Source organism: Phascolarctos cinereus, unplaced genomic scaffold (genome assembly GCF_003287225.1).
Source record: "Phascolarctos cinereus isolate Bilbo 61053 unplaced genomic scaffold, phaCin_HiC Scaffold_9;HRSCAF=440, whole genome shotgun sequence".
Classification (NCBI taxonomy): domain Eukaryota; kingdom Metazoa; phylum Chordata; class Mammalia; order Diprotodontia; family Phascolarctidae; genus Phascolarctos; species Phascolarctos cinereus.
This window is the reverse complement of record NW_027556402.1, coordinates 252,870,356-252,889,399: the sequence shown is the minus strand read 5'-3', so window position 1 is coordinate 252,889,399 and position 19,044 is coordinate 252,870,356. Positions and strand designations below refer to the sequence as shown.

At 54.0% G+C, this 19,044-nt stretch overlaps 1 protein-coding gene across 5 annotated transcripts in view; it reads left to right on the top strand.

Annotated features, from left to right (window-relative positions):
* The window catches only part of SYT7 (synaptotagmin 7), a 92,184-nt gene that overhangs the window by 31,000 nt on the left and 42,140 nt on the right, over positions 1–19,044 (top strand). For 2 of the 5 annotated variants that reach the window (XM_020968113.2, XM_020968115.2), the window contains exons 2-4: positions 2,106–2,209; positions 11,518–11,597; positions 16,694–16,825. In XM_020968113.2, coding sequence (XP_020823772.1) covers positions 2,106–2,209; positions 11,518–11,597; positions 16,694–16,825 — 316 coding nt within the window. Of the gene's footprint in view, positions 1–2,105; positions 2,210–11,517; positions 11,598–16,693; positions 16,826–17,758; positions 17,984–19,044 lie in introns of all 5 variants that reach the window. The other 3 variants (XM_020968114.2, XM_020968116.2, XM_020968111.2) reach the window with 2 other exon arrangements.

The window sequence follows — 19,044 nt, the reverse complement described above, 5'->3', positions numbered from 1 at the left end:
TCTACTCTTGGGCTTTGAACAGGCTGCCCTCTCCCTGGCTGTGCCTCTTGGAAGTGGTCCGAAATGGTCCCTCTGGTAATCTCCCCTTCCACGCAGGTCATAGAAATCTGGCATAGGCTCTGGAACTGGAAGGGCCCAGAGAGCTCCTTTAGACCACCTCCCTCGTGGTGCAGAGAGGGAAACAAGCCAAACAGTCACCAGCACAGCCATGCTCTCAAGGTTGGAAGTAACAAAGACATGTTCAAATCTACTTTCTTGGACTCCAAATCCAGTGTTCATTCCAGCACATGATCTCTTCCCCCACGGAGAGGAATTTAGTTCACTGATAGCTCAGAATCAATAACACGCGTGCTCTGGGAAAACTGAGTTCCAATCCTCTCTCAGATACTAGCTGGGTGACCCTGGGTAAATCACTTCACTTCATTTCTGCAAAATGAGGATAATAATGGCATCTACCTCCCAAGGGTTGTTCTGAGGCTCCAATAAGGTAACATGTAAAATAGTTTGCAAACTTTCACATGCTATATAAGTGGTGTTGTTATATGAACGTGCCAGAAATCTAGCTCCTTGCAGCAGGTCCAGAATCAGGAAAGACCTGAAAGGCTTTGAGATTGACAGTCATTCCTTAGGAGACTAAAGGGAAGAGTCACTTTGAACATGGTGGATGCTTAATGGATTGATGAATGAAGTGTACAGGAAAATGTAGGCGATGGATTCCCCTGCCCCTCTTCCTTTCCCCTCCCCTTCCCCTCCCCTTTCTTCTCCCCCTTCCCCTCTCAGCCTGTTGACCTCCCTGTGGTGCTGTGGGTCCTGGGCAAGGACCCTGGTTCTGCCACTCACTCCCTGTGTGATCTTGGCCTCAGTTTCCTTCCCTGTAAAAGGAGGGAATTGGGCTTTGATGGTCTCTAGGGTCCTTTCCAGCTCCCTGAGCCTTCTCTTTCTTTAGCACCCAATCCTGCTGCTACCTCTTTGATTCTTCCCTCTGCATTTTGGAGGCCTCTCTGTTCCTCCATCATACTTTTTTTTTAGGCAATTGGGGTTAAGTGACTTGCCCAGGGTCACACAGCTAGTAAGTGTCAAGTGTTTGGTCTGAGGCTGGATTTGAACTCAGGTCCTCCTGACTTCAGAGCCAGTACTCTATCCACTGTGCCACCTAGCTGCCCCCCTCCATCATACTTTCCACATTTATCAGAGAGGAGAAATTGGGAGAGAGACAGAAAGACAGACAGAGAGAGAGAGAGAGAGAGAGAGAGAGAGAGAGAGAGAGAGAGAGAGAGAGAGAGCGCGAGCGCTGGGGCTTAAGCACAGGAAGCGATCAGGAATTGTTGGGGCCAGAGCAGATGCATTTAACTCTGTCACCCATCACAGCTCTTGGTCTCAAATTCAAGGAAATACCCAAATTTGATCTCATGGTTGTAGAGGGTAGAGGGAGGCATCTTAGAGATTGTCCTGTCCCACTGGCTCATCATATAAGTAATCAGCAAGACAGCTGGGCAGTACAGTACTGTGAGGGCTGGACTTGAATTCAACCCTACCTCTGACATTGTGAGATGTTTGGTTTCTTGAAAGCCTCGCTTTCCTCATCTGTGAAATGGAGATGATAATACCACCTCCCTCACTGGATTGTTGTGGGAATCAGATGAGGTAGTGGATAAAGCATCTATAGATGCTAGCCCTTATTATCATTACTAAGTGAGGAAATTGAGGCCTAGAGAAATTAAATGACTTGCCCATAACCATTAAGCTTGTCGAAAATCAGACCGAGATCATTGCTCTTTCCACAAATTTGGATCTGAGATTTAGACCTTGTACTTCTAACTCTAAAGCTACCCCCCCACTCCCCACACCCTCCCACTTCTCCTTGGCCAAGGGAAGCCCGTGTTCTTTCCTGCTCTGTCCTTAGAAATCCTGTCCTCTCAAGGAGCTCCCATTCTAATGGAGGAGATAACACATATGGAATGTTTCAGGTGAAAGTCAGGTGGAAAGGTTCCCTGGTCCTTAGGGTGCAGCAGTCCAGCAGATGGCAATACCTCTTCTTTCATGTCATTTCCACTGATAAAATCGGACCAGTTTCTGATGTTGACCCTCTGTCTTCCCTCCTCTAGGGGCACCCTCCCGGGACGTCCTGCTAGTGTCCGCCATCATCACCATCAGCCTTAGTGTCACCATCGTCCTCTGTGGGATCTGTCAATGGTGTCAGCGAAAACTGGTGAGTGGGCAGGGAGCTGAGGTGGGCTTCTGAGTCCATTTTCAGGCCCTCAGTCTCTGAGCCTCATCCTGAATCACCAGGTTGGACCCCCCTCCAAACTGCATTCCTGCTCAGTCTTGGCAACCTTAGGGTCTCCTGCCTGGCAAGTGAGCACACCAATGCTTTCATATCTAGACGTGCTCACAGAGACATGCTCACACTTGCCAATAATAATAATACTAGGCATTTATCTAACACAAGGCATTTTAGTCGGTCAATCAATAATATTTATTAAGCACCTACTATCTACCTACTATACATATACATATATACATACACATACACACATAGAGACAGAGAAAGAGAGATAGAGATAGACACAGAAAGGAAGAGACAGAAAGAGAGAGAGAGAGAGAGAGAGAGAGAGAGAGAGAGAGAGAGAGCGAGAGAGAGAGAGAGAAAGGGAGAGAGAGAGACAGAGAAAGGGAGAGACAGAGAGAGAGAGAGAGAGAGAGAGAGAGAGAGAGAGAGAGAGCGAGAGAGAGAGAGAGAGAAAGGGAGAGAGAGAGACAGAGAAAGGGAGAGAGACAGAGAGAGAGAGAGAGAGAGAGAGAGAGAGAGAGAGAGAGAGAGAGAGAAAGAGAGAGAGAGAGAGCGAGAGGGAGAGAGAGACAGAGAGACAGAGAGCTCACTGGTGCTGAGCTATATACCAGGTAATAGACAGTCCTCGCTTTCAAGGAGCTTATAGTCTCTTGCGGGGGACAACGTGCAAAACACAGTGTCTACATAAGCTTGAGACAGGATAAATTGGAGGTGATCAACCAAGCGAAGGCGTTAGCATTAAGAGGGCTTGGGAACGGCTTCCTGGCGAAGGTAGGATTTTGGCTGGGACTTGGAGGAAGCCAGGGAGGGGCGGAGGAGGAGATGATGCCAAGAAGTCTCATTTGAGATTCACAATAGCCCTGTGAGGTTTGGTTACTCCCATTTTACAGATGAGGAAATGGAGACTCGGAAATAAAATGACTTAATGTAGTTATCACCCAGCTAATAAAAGAGTGAGAGGTAAGATTTGAACCCGGGTCTCTTGGGTGAACGAGCAAGCTAGCTTCACCACTACTAGCATACTATCTGGCAGAGAATCCAGGCCACAATCCACCCGAGGGCTGATGGGGCGGAGAGCCGGGCTGGGAGCTGCTGAACCTTGGGTGGGGGTTCGGGGAGGAGGGGTTCTCAGGCCCGGCCTGCCATTGGTCCAGCCAGGCACCCCGCCCCCCCCCCCCCCCCCGCTGGAGCCCCGGGCACATCCATCCTGGCTTTAGGGTTTGTACAAGCGCAAACGGCTTCTTTTCATTTTTAACGAGGGCTGGGGAATTAGCAAGCTGGATTAGGCCATCAATAAGTAACGAAGCCAGTCAGGAGAGGCATTAATCACCCCGGGAGAACAGAAGAGACCGGAGACAGAAGCGGGAGGGAGGGGGCTCGGAGCAGCCGGCAGCCAGCCCTGCCCCACCCACAGGCCCAGCCCCAGGAGCAGCCGCGGCGGGGCGGGGAGGGAGGCTGGGGAGGGAGGAGGTGGTTGGGAGGGCACAGCCTGTCATTGCGGGTGATTTCTGGACTCCGCTGGGGGAGGCAGGGGTCCCACCCCACTCGAGCCCGCGTTCTCTGTGGACTGCGCGAGGGGAGGGCTGGGGAGAAGCCCCACCCCCGGTGCCCTGGATTTGCGGGGGCCTCCTTCCCTCCCACTCCCAGTCCCAAGGGGAAGAGTGCTCATCTCACTTCACAGTTATTTATTCATTCATTCGTTCGTCAGTCTATCTTTGTATTTATTTTGGCGCTAGCACCTCTCGCTGAGAGGTGGCTTCTTATAGTCAATACAGAAGTTGAAAGCCAGAAAGACTTGAGTTCAAATGCTGCCTACAACCCGTACTAGCGTGGGACCCTGAGTAACCCCTTAACCGCATCCATCTATCCTCAGTTTCCTCATCTGCAAATGGGGATAACAATAGCCCCCAGCTCATAGAGCCATTGTGAGGACCGAGTGAGATGATATATGTAAAGTGTCTTACAAATTTTAAAGCTATCACATAAATGTTAGCGATTCTTCTTAAGAGTCGCAGGACAACTGAAGGGTACTATTTTTCACTTTCTGTATTTTTTTTCGTGTTCTTTCCCTTTCGGGTCTGTGTCTTCTTTCACAACATGACTAATATGGTAATATGTTTTGCATGATTGAACGTGTATAACCCATATCAAATTGCTTACCGTTTCAGGGAGTAGGGGAGGTCAGGGAGGGAGAAAGTTTGGAACTCAAAAAAAGGTTTTGTTAAATGAATGTTAAAATTGTCTTTACATGTGATTGGGAAAAAATTTATATATATATATACATACTATATATATATATATATATAGTATGTATATATATATATATACATACTATATATATATATATATATATAGTATGTATATAAAGTTTTAGGACCAGGACTAGTCTGAACTGGCAGATGGAGTTTCTACCTTAGCTTAGCTCAGTACCTGGGACATAGTAGGTTCTTAATAAACGTTTACAGAATTGAGTTCTGGAATGGGATTATTGGGAGTTTCCTACACTTGTGAAATTATAGGTCTAGTCCCTACCCAAAAATATCTGCTGTGTGCTGGGCACTGTACTGGGCAGTAGGGATACACAGACCAAGCACTAAATAGTTCCTGCCCCCCAAGGAGTTTCTGTTCTTCTGGGCACTTAGATCAGTGAATGAAGCATGATGGGGGGAGGGCACGAACACCTGGAGGCAGCAAGGCCTCGGGTGGGAGGGGGAGCTTCAGCGGAGCCTTAAAAGAAGCTGGGGATCCCACGAGCCAAGAGATGGAGGAAGAGCACGCCTAGCACGGGGGATGGCCTGAGCAAAGGTTCGAAGGAGGGAGATGGGATGTTACGGATGCAGAATAGCAAGTCAGCTGATTTGGCTGGGTCAGAGAGTGTGGGAGGGGGAGGAGAAGCCTCCGGAGATCACCCCAGGAGAACCAGAGACGAGACAGAAGGGGGGTGGGGCTGGACCTAGGAGGAAGCCTTCGGAGTTCTGACCCAAAAGCCAGCTCTCACCCCACCACCTTCTGTGGTAGAAGAGGCAAAGAGAGGCATTACTTACTTAGCAGTGCCTGTCAGTAGATGCTTAATAAATTCTTGTTAACTTGGCTAAATCCGGCAGCTTTCCCCAAAAGTGGGGAGCCAGTCAGTCAGCAAAAGGAAGAAGGATGGACTTTTCCTGGGCAGCAGCAGGTTAACATGTATTCAGAAGCACCGTGGTCTGTGGGGGTGACTGTGTGCTCTGTGTGTGTGTGTGTGTGTGTGTGTGTGTGTGTGTGTGTGTGCATGTGCGTGAGTGTAAGATGTGTCTCTATGACTCTGTATGTTGCTGTGGAGGGCTCCCTCTTGCTGTGAATTTAGGGAGGGGGCTAATCGTGTTCTCCCCAAAGACCCAAGGCAGGATGGCCAAGCAGAGTGAGGGGCCCCAGGCTGCAGCTGCTGAGTTGGGCCCTCCCTGCAGCCTTTGCCTGGGGGCAAGCCTTGGCTGTCAGCGTAGACCTTAAGGCTGGCTGGGTCCCCAGAGGCAGAGGTGACAAGCAGGACAGGCTGGCGCCTGGTGGATAGGCAAGGTGAGAAGGACAGGCGGCCCTTCCCATCCGTCTGGGGACTGCAGGCGGATGGATGGGCGGTAGTGGGCCAGGAGCCTGGGCTACTTAAGTGGGTGTTGTGGAATGCCAGACCACAGAGCAGAGCTCAGGGTCTCTGGCCAAAGCTGCTCCTTCCTCCCTCCTGGGAAACTTGGAAACCATTGTGTTTCATTGTGCTCTACCTACCACCTCCTCCTCCCTCCCCACCCAGACACACACACACACACACACACACACACACACACACACACACACACACACACACACACACACACGGCATTCCTTCCCTAACCCTTGGCTGCCTCTCCTCAGGCCCCCCAGATCTCTCCTGTGTTCCACTCTGGCTAGGGGGCCCTTGGGTTTCATCTGTCTGCCTCCTTTCCCTGAGGGGCTCCCCTACACAAGACTCCTGGGTTGCCCATCCCCTCAGTAGGAATGACGTGACAACCCCGTGCTTGCAGATCCTATTTCCGAACATTAATAACTTCCTTAATCTCGAGCCAGCTTTTTCCAGCTCTGCTCAGCCGACCCCCCCTTTGCCGACTCTTGGAAGCAGGAGGGGGTGTAAGGGGAGGGGATGGTGAGCTGTTTCCAAGCTCTCTGCTGTCAGCTGGGCCAGACCGAGGTCCCCTTGGAGTTTTCCTCATGGTTTTCCCCCCCTCCCCTTCCCTGCTTCTCCCCAGACCAACTCTTGAACCATCCTCTGCCCCCATAGGGGCCATACGCGGCCCAGCCACAGGGCCTGGCAGGAGCCCTCTGAGCTGGGGGGTGAGAAGGTGAAACCCTTGAGGAGGGGATAGTTGTGTGACCCTGGGGCAGCCTGGATGGATCTTAGACCAAAGTCGCCAACTTTTTTGATAAAGAGATTTATAGGAAGACTGAATGATGCGGGAGAGGCTGCTGGCAGACCGTGAGCTAGAGGATGCCCCTGGCCCTTGGGGGGAGGGGGAGACTAACTGACCTTTAGGAGTCTATGGGAGCCTCAGTTTAGAGCAGCTGGGGACCTCAGGCCACCTAGTCCCACCCCATCCTTTTGTAGGCCAGGGCCCAAAGATGCCCAGGGAGGAGTGGCTTGCCCAAGGTTACATGGGTAGTACCCGCCCAGGGCCGGTGCCTTTTCTCTGTACCACTTGTGTGTTGACTGACTATGGGAGGGTTGTGTGGCTAGTTCCCAGACCTTGGAGGAGGGGCAGTGCCAGCAGCCTCCAGGTGATTGGGGGTGAGGCGGAGTCCACAGAATGGCTGCTGACCTCTGTGCTGACTTGGGGGGGATGTCAGTGGATGGCCCAGGGATGTCAGGTGTGGGTTCCATGGGGTCTTTAGGGAGCTGCTCTCTTTGGCTACAGACTCTGAGGTGCCAGGGAGTTATAGGGCAGCTAGGCCTGGAAGCTCATAGTCTCAGAGCTGAAAACGAGACCTCTGAGGTCATCTGGCTGGGCCCATAGTAAGCCCTTAATAAATATTTTTCATTCACTCATCTGTCGTGTCCAGCCTGTATCTGCACAGGAATCTTCTCCCGCCCCTGTCCACAAACTTCGGTGGGCAAACAGTCCTTTGGCCTCTGCTTGGAGGGAGCCCTCCACTGCTGGGAGAGTTCCTTTGTGACAGGGCTGTGCTGGCCGACCCCAGACTTTGGGTCTGGATATGGAGAGGTAACATGACATGACCTGATTGGAAATTTGCTAGACTTGGAGGCAGAGGTGCTAGATTCAATCCTGGCTCTCCCCCTTGATACCTCTGTGACCATGGGCACGTCATCATCTGTCCTAATGGGCTGGTAGCAGTTTTGCCTTGTGAGTACCAGGTTGGTGATGAGAGGCAAGAGACTGGTGAGATTCAAGACTGGAAATTCCTGATCACGAGAGCTGACCCCAAATGCACTGAGCTTCCTCGAAGGGGAATGAGTCCCCTGGCGCCAGAGGCCTTAGAGTCTGTGCTGTAGGGGAATCTTGTGTTGAGGTAGGGATTGGCCTCTGAGGCCCCTTTAGCTGGCCGGGAGGTCAGGTACCTCTAGGTGGAAGGCCTCAGAGGCCTAGCTCAGGTAGTGCTGCCAAAGTTATGGTTCTACTGGGTCTAGAAAAGGCTGAAAGGACCCTTGGAAGAGAGAACATCAGACATAGGAGGCTTAGAATGCAGAATGTCAGCCCTGGGAGGGAGCTGAGAACATGCAATGTTAGCACTGAAAGGGGCCTGGGAGATGTAGCCAAGCTTCTCTCAGGGCTCAGGAGGCCTGGAGGGGAGGGGACTCGCTTCAGGTGAAACCTACTTAGGGCAGAGCTGGGCCCTGGGTGCGAACGGTGCCCACGAGGAGCTCATGCTGGGGAGAGGAGTCAGGAGAGCCCCTCTCTCCTCACACATGTTTCAGGTGTCCCTCTCAGCTGCTGGGCCTCTGCAGGGCCTCTGCTGAGTCTGCCTGGGGAGGGGCTGCAGCTGAAGGGAGCATCTGCGGGACAGCGTCTTTTGTTTTGCTTTGGAGAGGATGGGATAATTGGGTGTTTGGGGTCGGTGTTGGTGTGCATTATGGGATGTTGGGAAAGCGTGTGTGTGTGTGTGTGTGTGTGTGTGTGTGTGTGTGTGTGTGTGTGTGTTTGGGTGCTGGAAGGCCAGGGTGTTTAGAATCAGCAGCTGGGGCTCTGAGGACTTGAAAGGTCAGAGCGATGGCAGAATCATAGCAGCCAATCCAGAAATCTCCCATAGCAGCAGAGTAGCCCCAGCTTCTCCCCAATGCAGAGCAGCCTCTGCCTCTGGCCTCAGGGAGTCAGTGGGCCACCAGCTGCCCCCTCGGATCCTGCAGTGAGGCTCCTGACCCTCCAGGCTCTCGGTCTGGGCCCTAGGCCTCAGCCCCAGAGGAGAGTGACTAGCTGGTTCTGGGCCAGCAGGGTGGCCTGGCCTCAGCCCATCCCTGTCATTAGTATGCATGTGGGGTGCTGGATAGCCAAGAGGAATGTTAATGACACTGGGCTCCGCAGGAGGCTATATTTAGAAACCCAAACCAAGAAGGTGAACAGAACTCACCTTCCTCTGCTGCAGGTCCCTCCTTTGCTACGGCTGTGGCGACAGTATCGGCCCTGCTGTTCTCTTTCCTTCCCCGCCCAGCCTGGCCGAGGGACCTCAGGCTGCCCACTGTGGATGGAGGCCTGCTTGCTCACCCCTCCCTGGAAGGCTGGGTTTGGAGTCAGAGCATAGAAATTCGAACCCTGGATCTGCTAACTTGCTTATCTTTGTGACCTTGGGCAACTCACTCCTCCTCGGGCCTCAGTTTCCTCTTCTGTAAAATGAGATTTGACTAGATGGTGTCCAAAGTCCTTCCCAGCTGCCAATACTCCCATAGGATGTGCTGCCCAAAATGTGTCTTCTAAAAGGCCAGGCCTTCTCTCTATCCACAGGAGGGTCCTCAGCACCATTTCTCCCTATGTATGACTCCCACAAAGAGGGAGCTGATGCTAAGACATGTGTCCTCCTCTTTTACCCTGCAGGTTCATGTAATACAGTGGGAAGTACTCTGAGTTTGGGGTCAGAGGGCCTGAATCTTGGCCCTGCTGGTTGCTCTCTGGGCAAGCTGCTTCTTGAAATCACCTGATCTCTCCAGGCTTCGGACTGCTGAACAGCCCTGGACTATATAGTATAAGATAACAGGCAGAGCTAAGAATGACCTTAGAGGTCACCAAATCCAGCCTCCTCATTTTACAGAAAGGCAAACCAAGGCACAATGAGGTGAAGTGATTGGCCTACGGTCACAAAGATCTCTTCCCGGTCTCAATCCACGATGCTTTCAGAGCCTCACTTTCCTCATCCGTAAAATGAGGGAACGAGGCTAAGTAGAATCTCAGTTTCCTTAGCGATAAGCAGTAGATGCTTCCCTTCTCTTCCCTTTGGAATCCTGAGTGCCTGTGGTTTGAGGCACTAGGGACCTGAGGCCATGAGGATAGGCCTTGGCCAGAGCAGTGGCTGGTCAGACCGGAGCGAGGTGGAAACAAACGGCCTTCCCCTCTCCCTGCCCCAGCCGCTCACGTCACCGGGCCCCTGCCAACCCTGTGGGGCTGCTGCCCACGCCATGCGGGGGTGGTGACGTGGGCAGCGTGACGTGGCTGGGCTGGGCACCGGAGAGCCGTCTGTCCACGGAGAGTGGAGCTGCATCTGGGAGCCTGGCCAGGACCCTGGGGGATGGGAGAACAGGCCTGGGCCTGGGAGCAAAGCCAACCTGCCATCCAAAGGAGCGCTGGACTTCAAGGTAGAGGACCCGAGTTCGAGCCCCTGCACTATGTTGTAGCATCAAGACCCCAATGGGGAGTCCTGGAGCTAGGAGGTACCTCAGGCCATTTGTACCAATCTCTGTTTGAAGGAGAACCCACCCAATAAGTGGTCATCTAGCCTTTGCTTGGAGACCTCCAGTGACAGGGAACTCACTACCCCAAGTCCTTTTTTTTTTTTTAGCAAGGCAACTGGGGTTAAGTGACTTGCCCAGGGTCACACAGCTAGTAAGTGTCATGTGTCTGAGTTCGGATTCGAACTCAGGTCCTCCTGACTCCAGGGCCAGTGCTCTATCCACTGCGCCACCTAGCCATTCTACTTTTCAATACTAATTGTTAAAAAAACACACACACAACACTTCTGGGTCTCACTTTCTTCCTCTGTAATACGGGGAGGGGGTTGGACTAGGTGATATCTAAGCCCCTTTTTGGCTCCTAATCATGGGCTCACAAGAGCACGGACTTAGAGCCAGAAGAGACTTTACAGATGAGGAAACTGAGGCCCACAAAGGTCACATGCTTTCAAGGTCACATAGGGAGTGTCCGAGGCCGTATGGGAACCCAGGTCTCCCTGACTCCAGTGAACAGTGATCATCCTTCTTCTGTATCGTGGTGCCTCCCTTCTTTCATGTTCCTGGGGACAGGCCTGGCCACTAATGAGCTGTGCAGAGGGAAGTACAGCCTACTGCCCTTCCCTCTTCCCTCTAACTTGGGAGGGGATGCAGGGCTGCAGTGATTTGGCTTGGAATTTTGAGGTGGTGGCAGGCCTCAGATTCCCAGAGCACCAGTGATTGTGCCACGGTGAACTCCCAGCTCTCACCTCTCTGCCTCTTTGGAGGTTGTCACATAGTAAGTACTCAGGAAACACATCGTTGCCTTGGGTTAAATTGGACTGGGGACTTCCTCCTTTGGGCCAGATCTCAGCCCATCTGGGGTTTGGTAAATTAGTCCTAGCTAGTTATCTGGGGCCCCAGGAGTGAAAAGACTAGCCCAAGGTCACAAAGGCCCCAGCAAAGGGGGCATTTGAACTCGTCTTCCTGACTCCATTGGCATCATTATGCCTTCCTGCTTCTGAGGGGCATGGAAATGGTGCTGTGCAGTAGCCTGTTGGTGAAATCAGAAGCAGCCTGGAGATAGAGCCTGAGGGTGCCTGGGGAGATTGACACTTACTGCCAGGCAGGAGGGGTAGCCTTGAGGAGCAATGTGGCATAGGGCACAGAGTGCTAGAATTGGAGTCAGGAAGACCTGGGTTTGAATCTCACTCTTCCAGACATTTACTGCCTGCATGACCCTGGGCAAGTCACTGAACCTCTCTTTGCCTCAGCTTCCCCATCTGTAAAATAAGGACTTGATGGCCTCTCTAGACCAAGGGTGTCTGCTCGAGTGACCCTGCTATTCTTTCCACAGGGCAAACGCTACAAGAATTCCCTAGAGACCGTGGGCACCCCAGACTCTGGGCGTGGGCGCAGTGAGAAGAAAGCTATCAAGTAGGTGCCTGGGGGAGTGTGGGGTGGGCCAAATCGGCTTGTGGGGCAGGGGCATCGAGGCAGCCCGCCACTGAGGTGAGAGGAGTCCCCACAGCTCTCCCTCCTCCCCCTGTCCCATCCTCTGACATCCCTGACACACAGACTTCCTCTCTATGAACATCACCTTCCTCTACACCTACACCCACCTCCCCACAAGGCACCCCAACATCTCTGTATCCCCTTCCACAGCCTCACCCCGACGCTCCCCTCCTCCCTTCTCTCCTTCCCCCATCCTCTGATATCTCCCTGCCTCACACAGACTTCCCCCCATGAATGTACTCTTCCCTACGCCCTATGTCCGCCCCCTAAAAGGGGCCCAACATCTCTGCATCCCCTTCTGAGCCTTGCCTGACACACCTCTCCTCTCTTCTCTCCACCCTGAGCCCATCTCCTTCAGACACCTCTGCCCTTGCCACGATGTCTCCTCTAGCATTAAGCTGTCTTCACGCCCCCTCCCAGCATCCATAGTGCCCCAAGCTTCCTGCACATACACATGCTGTCCCAGGCCTCAACAGTACCAATGTACAGTAGAAAGAGACAAGGATTTGAAGTCAGAGGCCCTGACACCAGATTGTGACTTGCTAACTGGTCTGGGCCTTGATTTCATCATCTGTAAAGTGGGCATGACATCACCTCATGAGCTTCCCCTTGCACTCCACCAGCTTGTTGGAAAGCCTGGGGGAGACCTTCCCCTCCCTATGGCTGGCCTGGTTCTGATGGGGGGTGGGATGGAGAAGTTACTTGGTATTCCTTCCTCCCTCCCTCCCCAAGACTCCCTCTCACTTTCCTCGACCATTACTCCGAAGTCCAGAGGGTTCCTTTCCTGCTTTTGAACCTGGCTGGAGGTCTGTTCCCAGACCTGGGGTTCCCAGACCTTACCCTGCAGAACCCCCAGCCCCAGGCCAGAGTCTCCTCTTCCTGACTTGAGGAGCATCTCTGTCCTCCAACCTGACCCGGAGGAGAGGAGCGTGGTGCCCTCGGGTGGGGGCCTTGAGCTTAGGCTCAGGGTAGTTCAACCTCTCTTTAGCTTGACTGTAAGACAAGAGAATCAGAAAACGCAGTATCTTCTGTATCATCTCCAGAGGTTCTTGGCCAGGTGGGCAGTGAAACAAGGGTGCTCCTCTCCCCCACTCTGTCCTCCCCAAGAAGCTGCCAGCTGGGGACCAAGTGGGGGCCCCAGACAGGAGGGGAGGGCTCAGAGAACCAGCTTCCCACCAAGAGGCTGGTGCTTTATCTGATCACTGCTGACTTACTCCTGCCCACCCACGTCGCTTTCCCCGTCACTCCCCCTTCTTCATTCTTTCCTCTTCCTTCCCTAAACCATCTTCCCCTCCTCTTTCTCACCTCTCCTCTCTCCTTCTCCTCCACCTCATCCCCTCTTCTCCATCTTCTCTGTCTTCCTTTTTCTCCTCCCTCCCTTCTGCCTCTCCTCTCTTTTCCTTTCCACTGTTTTCTCCTCTGCCTCCCACCATCTCTTGCCACCCTTCTCTGGTCCCCTTTTTTCTTCCTGCCCCTTCTTTCTCCTTCCACACTCAGGCCTGGCTTCCGGCCTAGACCTGACTGAAGCCAGGGAGAAGCAGGGTGAGGGATGAGAGGAGAGAGGGAGGCCAAAGTCTCCCTGGACTAGCTACAGGTCTCCTTTGAAGCCTTTGTTTTGCTGGGCTGCCTCTCAGATTCAGAGCTGGTAGCTCGAGCATCCATAGCTGAGACATTGAGCCAAGAGGCCCTGGGTGTTCTGATGTGGGGTTGGCTGGGCCCAGGTGCCCCTGAGCAGGCTTTTGGAATGCCCCTCTCATGGCCCAGCCCCCAAACCTGCAGGAGAGGTGAGTCCCCATCTGTAGGGTGATCAGACTCCATTTCCTAGGCACCAGGGCTGGAGTCTGGCAAAGGGGCCTTTAGCTCTAAGAAGGATGGCTTTATTGCCCATCGATAGGGGTAAAGAAAGTCAATTATGATCATACTAGACTGGAGTTGGTGTCTTTAAGGGTCCCTTGAACTCAGGCATGAATTAGGCATGGGTTGTCCTGCACCCCTGTGGCCTGGGTCTCCCTTCTCAGGCTTGTAGGACCCATCACCAATAACACCAACCTTGGAGGCCTTTATGTTTTGGCTCCCAAACTCCATCCTTACCCATCCCCTTTCAGCAGGTTTTGAAGATCATTCTCTGAGCTAGCCTGTTCTCCCTTCCTCAGTGTCCAAGCACTACTGCCTATCTTGTGATGATAAGACCTCAGCTGCCTGACCCCCAGGGCAGTGAGGCCCAAGGTTCAGTCCAAAGGGTTCAGGGAGGAGGGGAGTAAGTTGTGAGAGTCCATGCTGATGAGACTGAGATGGGAGAGGAGGCTGTGCAGCAGAAGGGGAACATTATAGGCTCCCCCAACTCTCAGGGAGATGATAGGGCTGGGATCTTCCCCAAAGAGGCTCATGTTGGGTAAGGTTCTTCATTTGAGAAAATCCTGGATTAGATTTTTCACTCTTCAGGATGGGCTTACTCTGGGTCCTTGAAAATAGGGAGTCTTTCCCCATACCCTATTTTCTGTAGCTAAGCTTTGGGAACCCAGACTCTGGGAATCCAGAGTTTGATTCATGTCACCAAGAGCTATGTCCCTGGCCGGTGGTCATGAGGGGTGGTGCAGGGCTGAGCCTACAATTCAGCACCACGGACAATTCCCATGGCAGCACCTGTGGGGTGAAGGAAGGAGTCTGCTCTAGGGCAAGGAGACCTGGAGGGAGGTGCTTCAGCATACCAGGGTCTGTGAGCAGGGAGAAGATGGGAGTGTCCACCGTGGCCTGTCCTCCCTTTCCCAACTCTGCCAAGAAAGATGTACCAGCTCCATCCCACCCCAAGGGAGCGCCTGTCCCTTTACAGGGTTTTGGCTCCTTTGCCTCTTGGGCCCTGGGAGCTTGGGTATAGGCTGATACCCCAAGGGCCTTTATGCCAGTTCTCACAATTCTCTTCCCCATTCCCCACACTCATCTGACCTTTGCCTCCTAAATCCTCTGCCCTGTCCCACCTCAGGTCAGATGGCTTTCTCAGTTTCCACAAAAATGATAGGAAAGAGCTGAACTTCAGATCCCCTGGCTTTCCTGACCCCAAGGGGCTTGAGGCCTTGATCTCTGTGGTGGTTTGCCTTTCAAAGGAGACCCCAGGAGGGTGGAGATGAAGCCCCTTCTGCCCTAGTTCTTGTTGCTTGCAGCGTTCTCAGAGAGAGTAGTCTGGAGCGGCAGGACCACTGATTTTGGAATCAGAAAACCTCGATTGAATTCCCAGCTCTGGGGTTGTGCAGGGTCTCTCCCAGCCTTAAAGTCCTTCAATCCCATGAAGGTACTCCCCAATCCTCCCTTTGTCTTCTCACCCTTCCCCCTTCCCCCCTCCAAGCAGAGCCTCTCTGAGCCTTAAAGAGGGCAACAGGGTATTCATCCTGGACCATCTCAGCCACACTGACCCCTGCTCTGTCATCAGAGCACCCCAAGGCTTGGGCTCTGTCCTATACCACCCTTCCAAGCCCAGCTTTCTTTTCATCCTTTTCAAAGGAACTTCTTGGCCATGTATGACCCTCAGCCCATGGGGGGATCTGGGCTCCCCCCTGCCCCTGCCTAGCCTTCAGCTCTTGCTGGGTATGAAAGCTGGGCCCCTCTAGTCCTGTCTCACTCTGGTAGCCAGTGAAGTGCCCTTGAGGTTGGCATGAGTGGTCTGTTTGGTACCTGACCTTTGGAGTGGGGTAGGGGGGAATAACTACCCTCTGAATCTTGCTGTGGCAAAGGTGTAGCAGGTGCCAGAGCACCTGACCTCCTGTTGCCCTTTCCCAGAAAGCTGCTAAAGGGATAATTTCCTGCCCTGGTCCCGAGGCAAAAGACCTGGGTTGTGGGGGGAGGGGAGGCTGGTATGGGTCAGGGCTCTAAGGGACCTTTGGTTCTCAACCTGTTTGAATCCCAGAAAAGTCTCCCCCCACCCTCAGTCCTAAGGATATAGGGAAGTTACAGGGACCCGAAGCAGCTTGAGTCAATAGGAGAAGACAGGAGAGGGACTGCACTCTCCAAGAATAACATGTATTAACATTTATTAAGTGCCTCCTGTGTGCGGAACACTAGGGATACAAGTACAGAGGATGAAGTGAGTTCCCTATGGGGAGTAGAGATGGAGCCATCGTGGGAGGGACGAGGGGAGGGAGAGGAATTCTCTTCTAGGGAAAAGAGGAATCCTCGGGAAGAAGAGAATTGGCCAGTTTGAGGTAGCATGGTGTGCTGGGACAAATCTTGGCCTTGAAATCAGAAGGCCTGGGTTCAAATCCTGACTCTAACTTAGAACTTGTGTGATGTTACCTGAGTAACTTCACCCTTTGGGACCTGCTTCCCACTCTATAAAATGAGGGGTTGGACCAGGTAGCTGGGTCCTGAGCCAGCTGGCCCTCCTGGGGAGGAAGAGGGGCACGGGGCACCCTCTCAGGAGAGAGCAGGAGCGACTTTGTCCAGGTAGAAGCTGACTGTGGTGGGGGCACCCTCTCTGGGTCCCAGCCCCTCTGCTTTGGCACCCCCAGGGATGAACCTGCCAGCCAGGGCTTTCTACTCTCTCTCTCTCTCTCTCTCTCTCTCTCTCTCTCTCTCTCTCTCTCTCTCTCTCTCTCTCTCTCTCTCTCTCTCTCTCTCTCTCTCTCCCTCTTCTACCAGCTTCCAAAGGTATGGGGCACCTGTCTGCCTACCAAGCTGCCCGCCTGCCTACCTGCCCAGCTGCGGCTCTTTGCCCAGCATCTCCCTCCTTTCCATCCACCTGTGTGTGTGTGTGTGTGTGTGTGTGTGTGTGTGTGCCTGTGTGTATGTGTGTTTGTGTGCCAAGTGTGCCGGTGGGGGCCTTTCTTCCACAGGAGCCCACTCCCTCCCTGGCCCCCTGGCCTGGGAGGGCCCTTCCCCGCCCAGCCCACACCGCCCTTCACTCCAGGCCCCTCTCGCCTCCCCAGGCCCCCAGGGGCTCGGCTCCTCTTCATTCCTCCCCTAGCAGGACTACGGATTTTTGTTTCTTGTATCTCCCTGTTTTCTTCCCTCTCTCTTTGCCCCTCTAGTGATGTAGACAGAGAATTTTGGAATAACAATGAGAGCACAGTGCAGCAGAAATGGAGCTCCTACCCTCCCAAGGAGTTTATACTAAACATTTCACCCTACGCCCCTTATGGCGATCCGCGACTATCCCTCAAGTGAGTTTCTTTACCTGATTTGATATGTACTGAGTATATGCGCACCCCCTGCCCCCACTCCTCTTCCCTCCTCTTCTTCCTCCCCTCCCCCGCCCCCTCGCCGTCCGCCCCATGGACAGACGGACCATGGAGACGAGCAACCCCTCCTGCCTCCCCTCCCTCCACCTCTCCCGGCCTCCCCCGCCTGCCTCCCTCCCCCAGGGCCAGTTACTCAGGAGAGCCCAGTCTGTCACCAGCCCTGCCCCGCAGCCCCTCGCTGTCTCTTCTGGTCCCCCACCTCCGCCCCTTTCTCCCAAGTCAGGACGGGGTTGCCCGTTTTGGCCTCTCCCCTCTCGGCGTTGTGGCTCTGCCTTTGTTTCTCTCCCTGCTGGTGTGCTGCTGCTGCTGCTGCCGCTGCCGCTGCTGCTGCTGCTGCTGCTGCTGGTTGGTGGTCGGTGGTCGGTGGTCAGAGGTCGGTGGTTGGTGGCTGGTGGCGGTGGTGACTGATGGTGAAGCTGTCTCACTAACTTGGCTCTCTCTTTCTCCCTGCCTTGGGGCCTCCTCTCCTGGACAGCCCGCTCCTCCGTCGTTAACCCTTCGTTGTCCTGTGGGATAGAGTTTGAGGCGGCTGCCCTCCCCCACCCCCGAGGCCCCCGCACCAGGCGGTGGGGAGGGCCCCCCTCCGCTGTCGTGGTGCGTTGTTCTCTTCCCCCCACCCTCCATGCCCTCTCTCCTCTCTGTAGGCTCAGTTGACCATTTGCAGTGCTGATGTCTCTCTCTCTCTCTCTGTCTGTCTCTTGTCTGTCCGTCTCTCTCCTCCTCCTCTCTCTCTGTCTCTCTCTTCCTTTTATCTGTTTTTGTTTTCCTCCTCCTCCCCCCTCCCCATGTGTGGTCTGCTCTCCCCTCCCCCCGGCATTGCCTGGCACTCCTCCGGCCCGGCCGCCCGGGCTTCAGTGGCACCCTCCTGGCAGGCGCCAAAGTGGCCGCCGCGGCGGGGCTGGCAATGGAACGGGAAGGCCGGCCAGGGGAGAAGCGGGCGCCACCTCCGCCACTGCCCACAGAGGACGCCATGAGGAGCAGCGTGTCTGCCCGCAGCGAGCCCAGCAATGGGAAGGCGGGGAGAGGCCGATGGCACACGGTGCAGAGCCACCTCGCCATGGGGAAGCTCAGCCGGTCCAAGTGAGTGAGAGCGCACCGCGGCCGGAGCGAGTGAGCTTGGTGCCTGTCCACAAGCCGGGGTGGACGTGGTGGCGTGAGGGGCACCCAGTGTTGGCCCCCCACCCTTGCCTCTCGGGTCACTCCATCCTCAGCCGTGGGGCTATCCCATTGTCAATCACGACTAGGCCTTTCCATCCCTAGCCACCTGGACATGACCAGGCACACACCCACTCTGTCCCATTTCAGCATCTGGCTGCTGCCTCTTTCTTCCCGTGCTCATCGGACATTGATCTCTTTGCCAGTTCATCCCATTTCTGGCCTTAGGGCAGCCTCATCCCAGCCCTTGGAGTTCCCCAGCTCCATCGGCCGTTGGCTCATCATATTCTGGGTATCTGGCCTGTTGGCCTTCTCCATTGGACCATCCCATCTCTGGTGGCTAGGCAGTCCCATTCTCTGCCGTTGTTCGATCCCATATCCATTAGCATCCGAGCATTCTCACGGTGAGGCCATCCTACTCTTCTCTCAGTGGCTGAAGCATGCCGTTTTCTACCATTGGGTTAATTCCATTAGCTTGTCCCCATTCTCGATTGTCCCATCATACTGTCTGCTGCCAAAGCTCATCTAAGGTCAGCAGCTGGACTGTCCCCCTTGGCTGGCTCATTCTCATCCCAACTTTTCCCATTGGCTGTCTCAGTCTTGGTCAGTGAGCTGTCCTTGTGTTCCACTGGAATCAGTCTGTTCTTGGTGGTTGGGTTGCTCTCGTCTCAGCTTTCCCTGTACTGGCATTCAAACTCCCTCAGCCCCACGTAAGTGGACAGTCCTGATATCACTCAGAGAAGAGTCATTCTCTTCTCGGATGCTGACCACTCATGGTTGCCAGAGAGGCTGTCCCCTTCTCAGCATTTGGGACAGCCTCACTCCCTGGTGGCTGAGACAGCCTTACTTTCAGCAGATGGGACCCTCCAATCCTCGGCAATTGGACTGTTCCCATTGAAAGCAGTTGAGCATACCATTCTCAGCTGTTAGGATGGAAGCTCCATTTTCAACTCGTGGAATGGCCTCATTCTTAGCAGGTGGGAAAG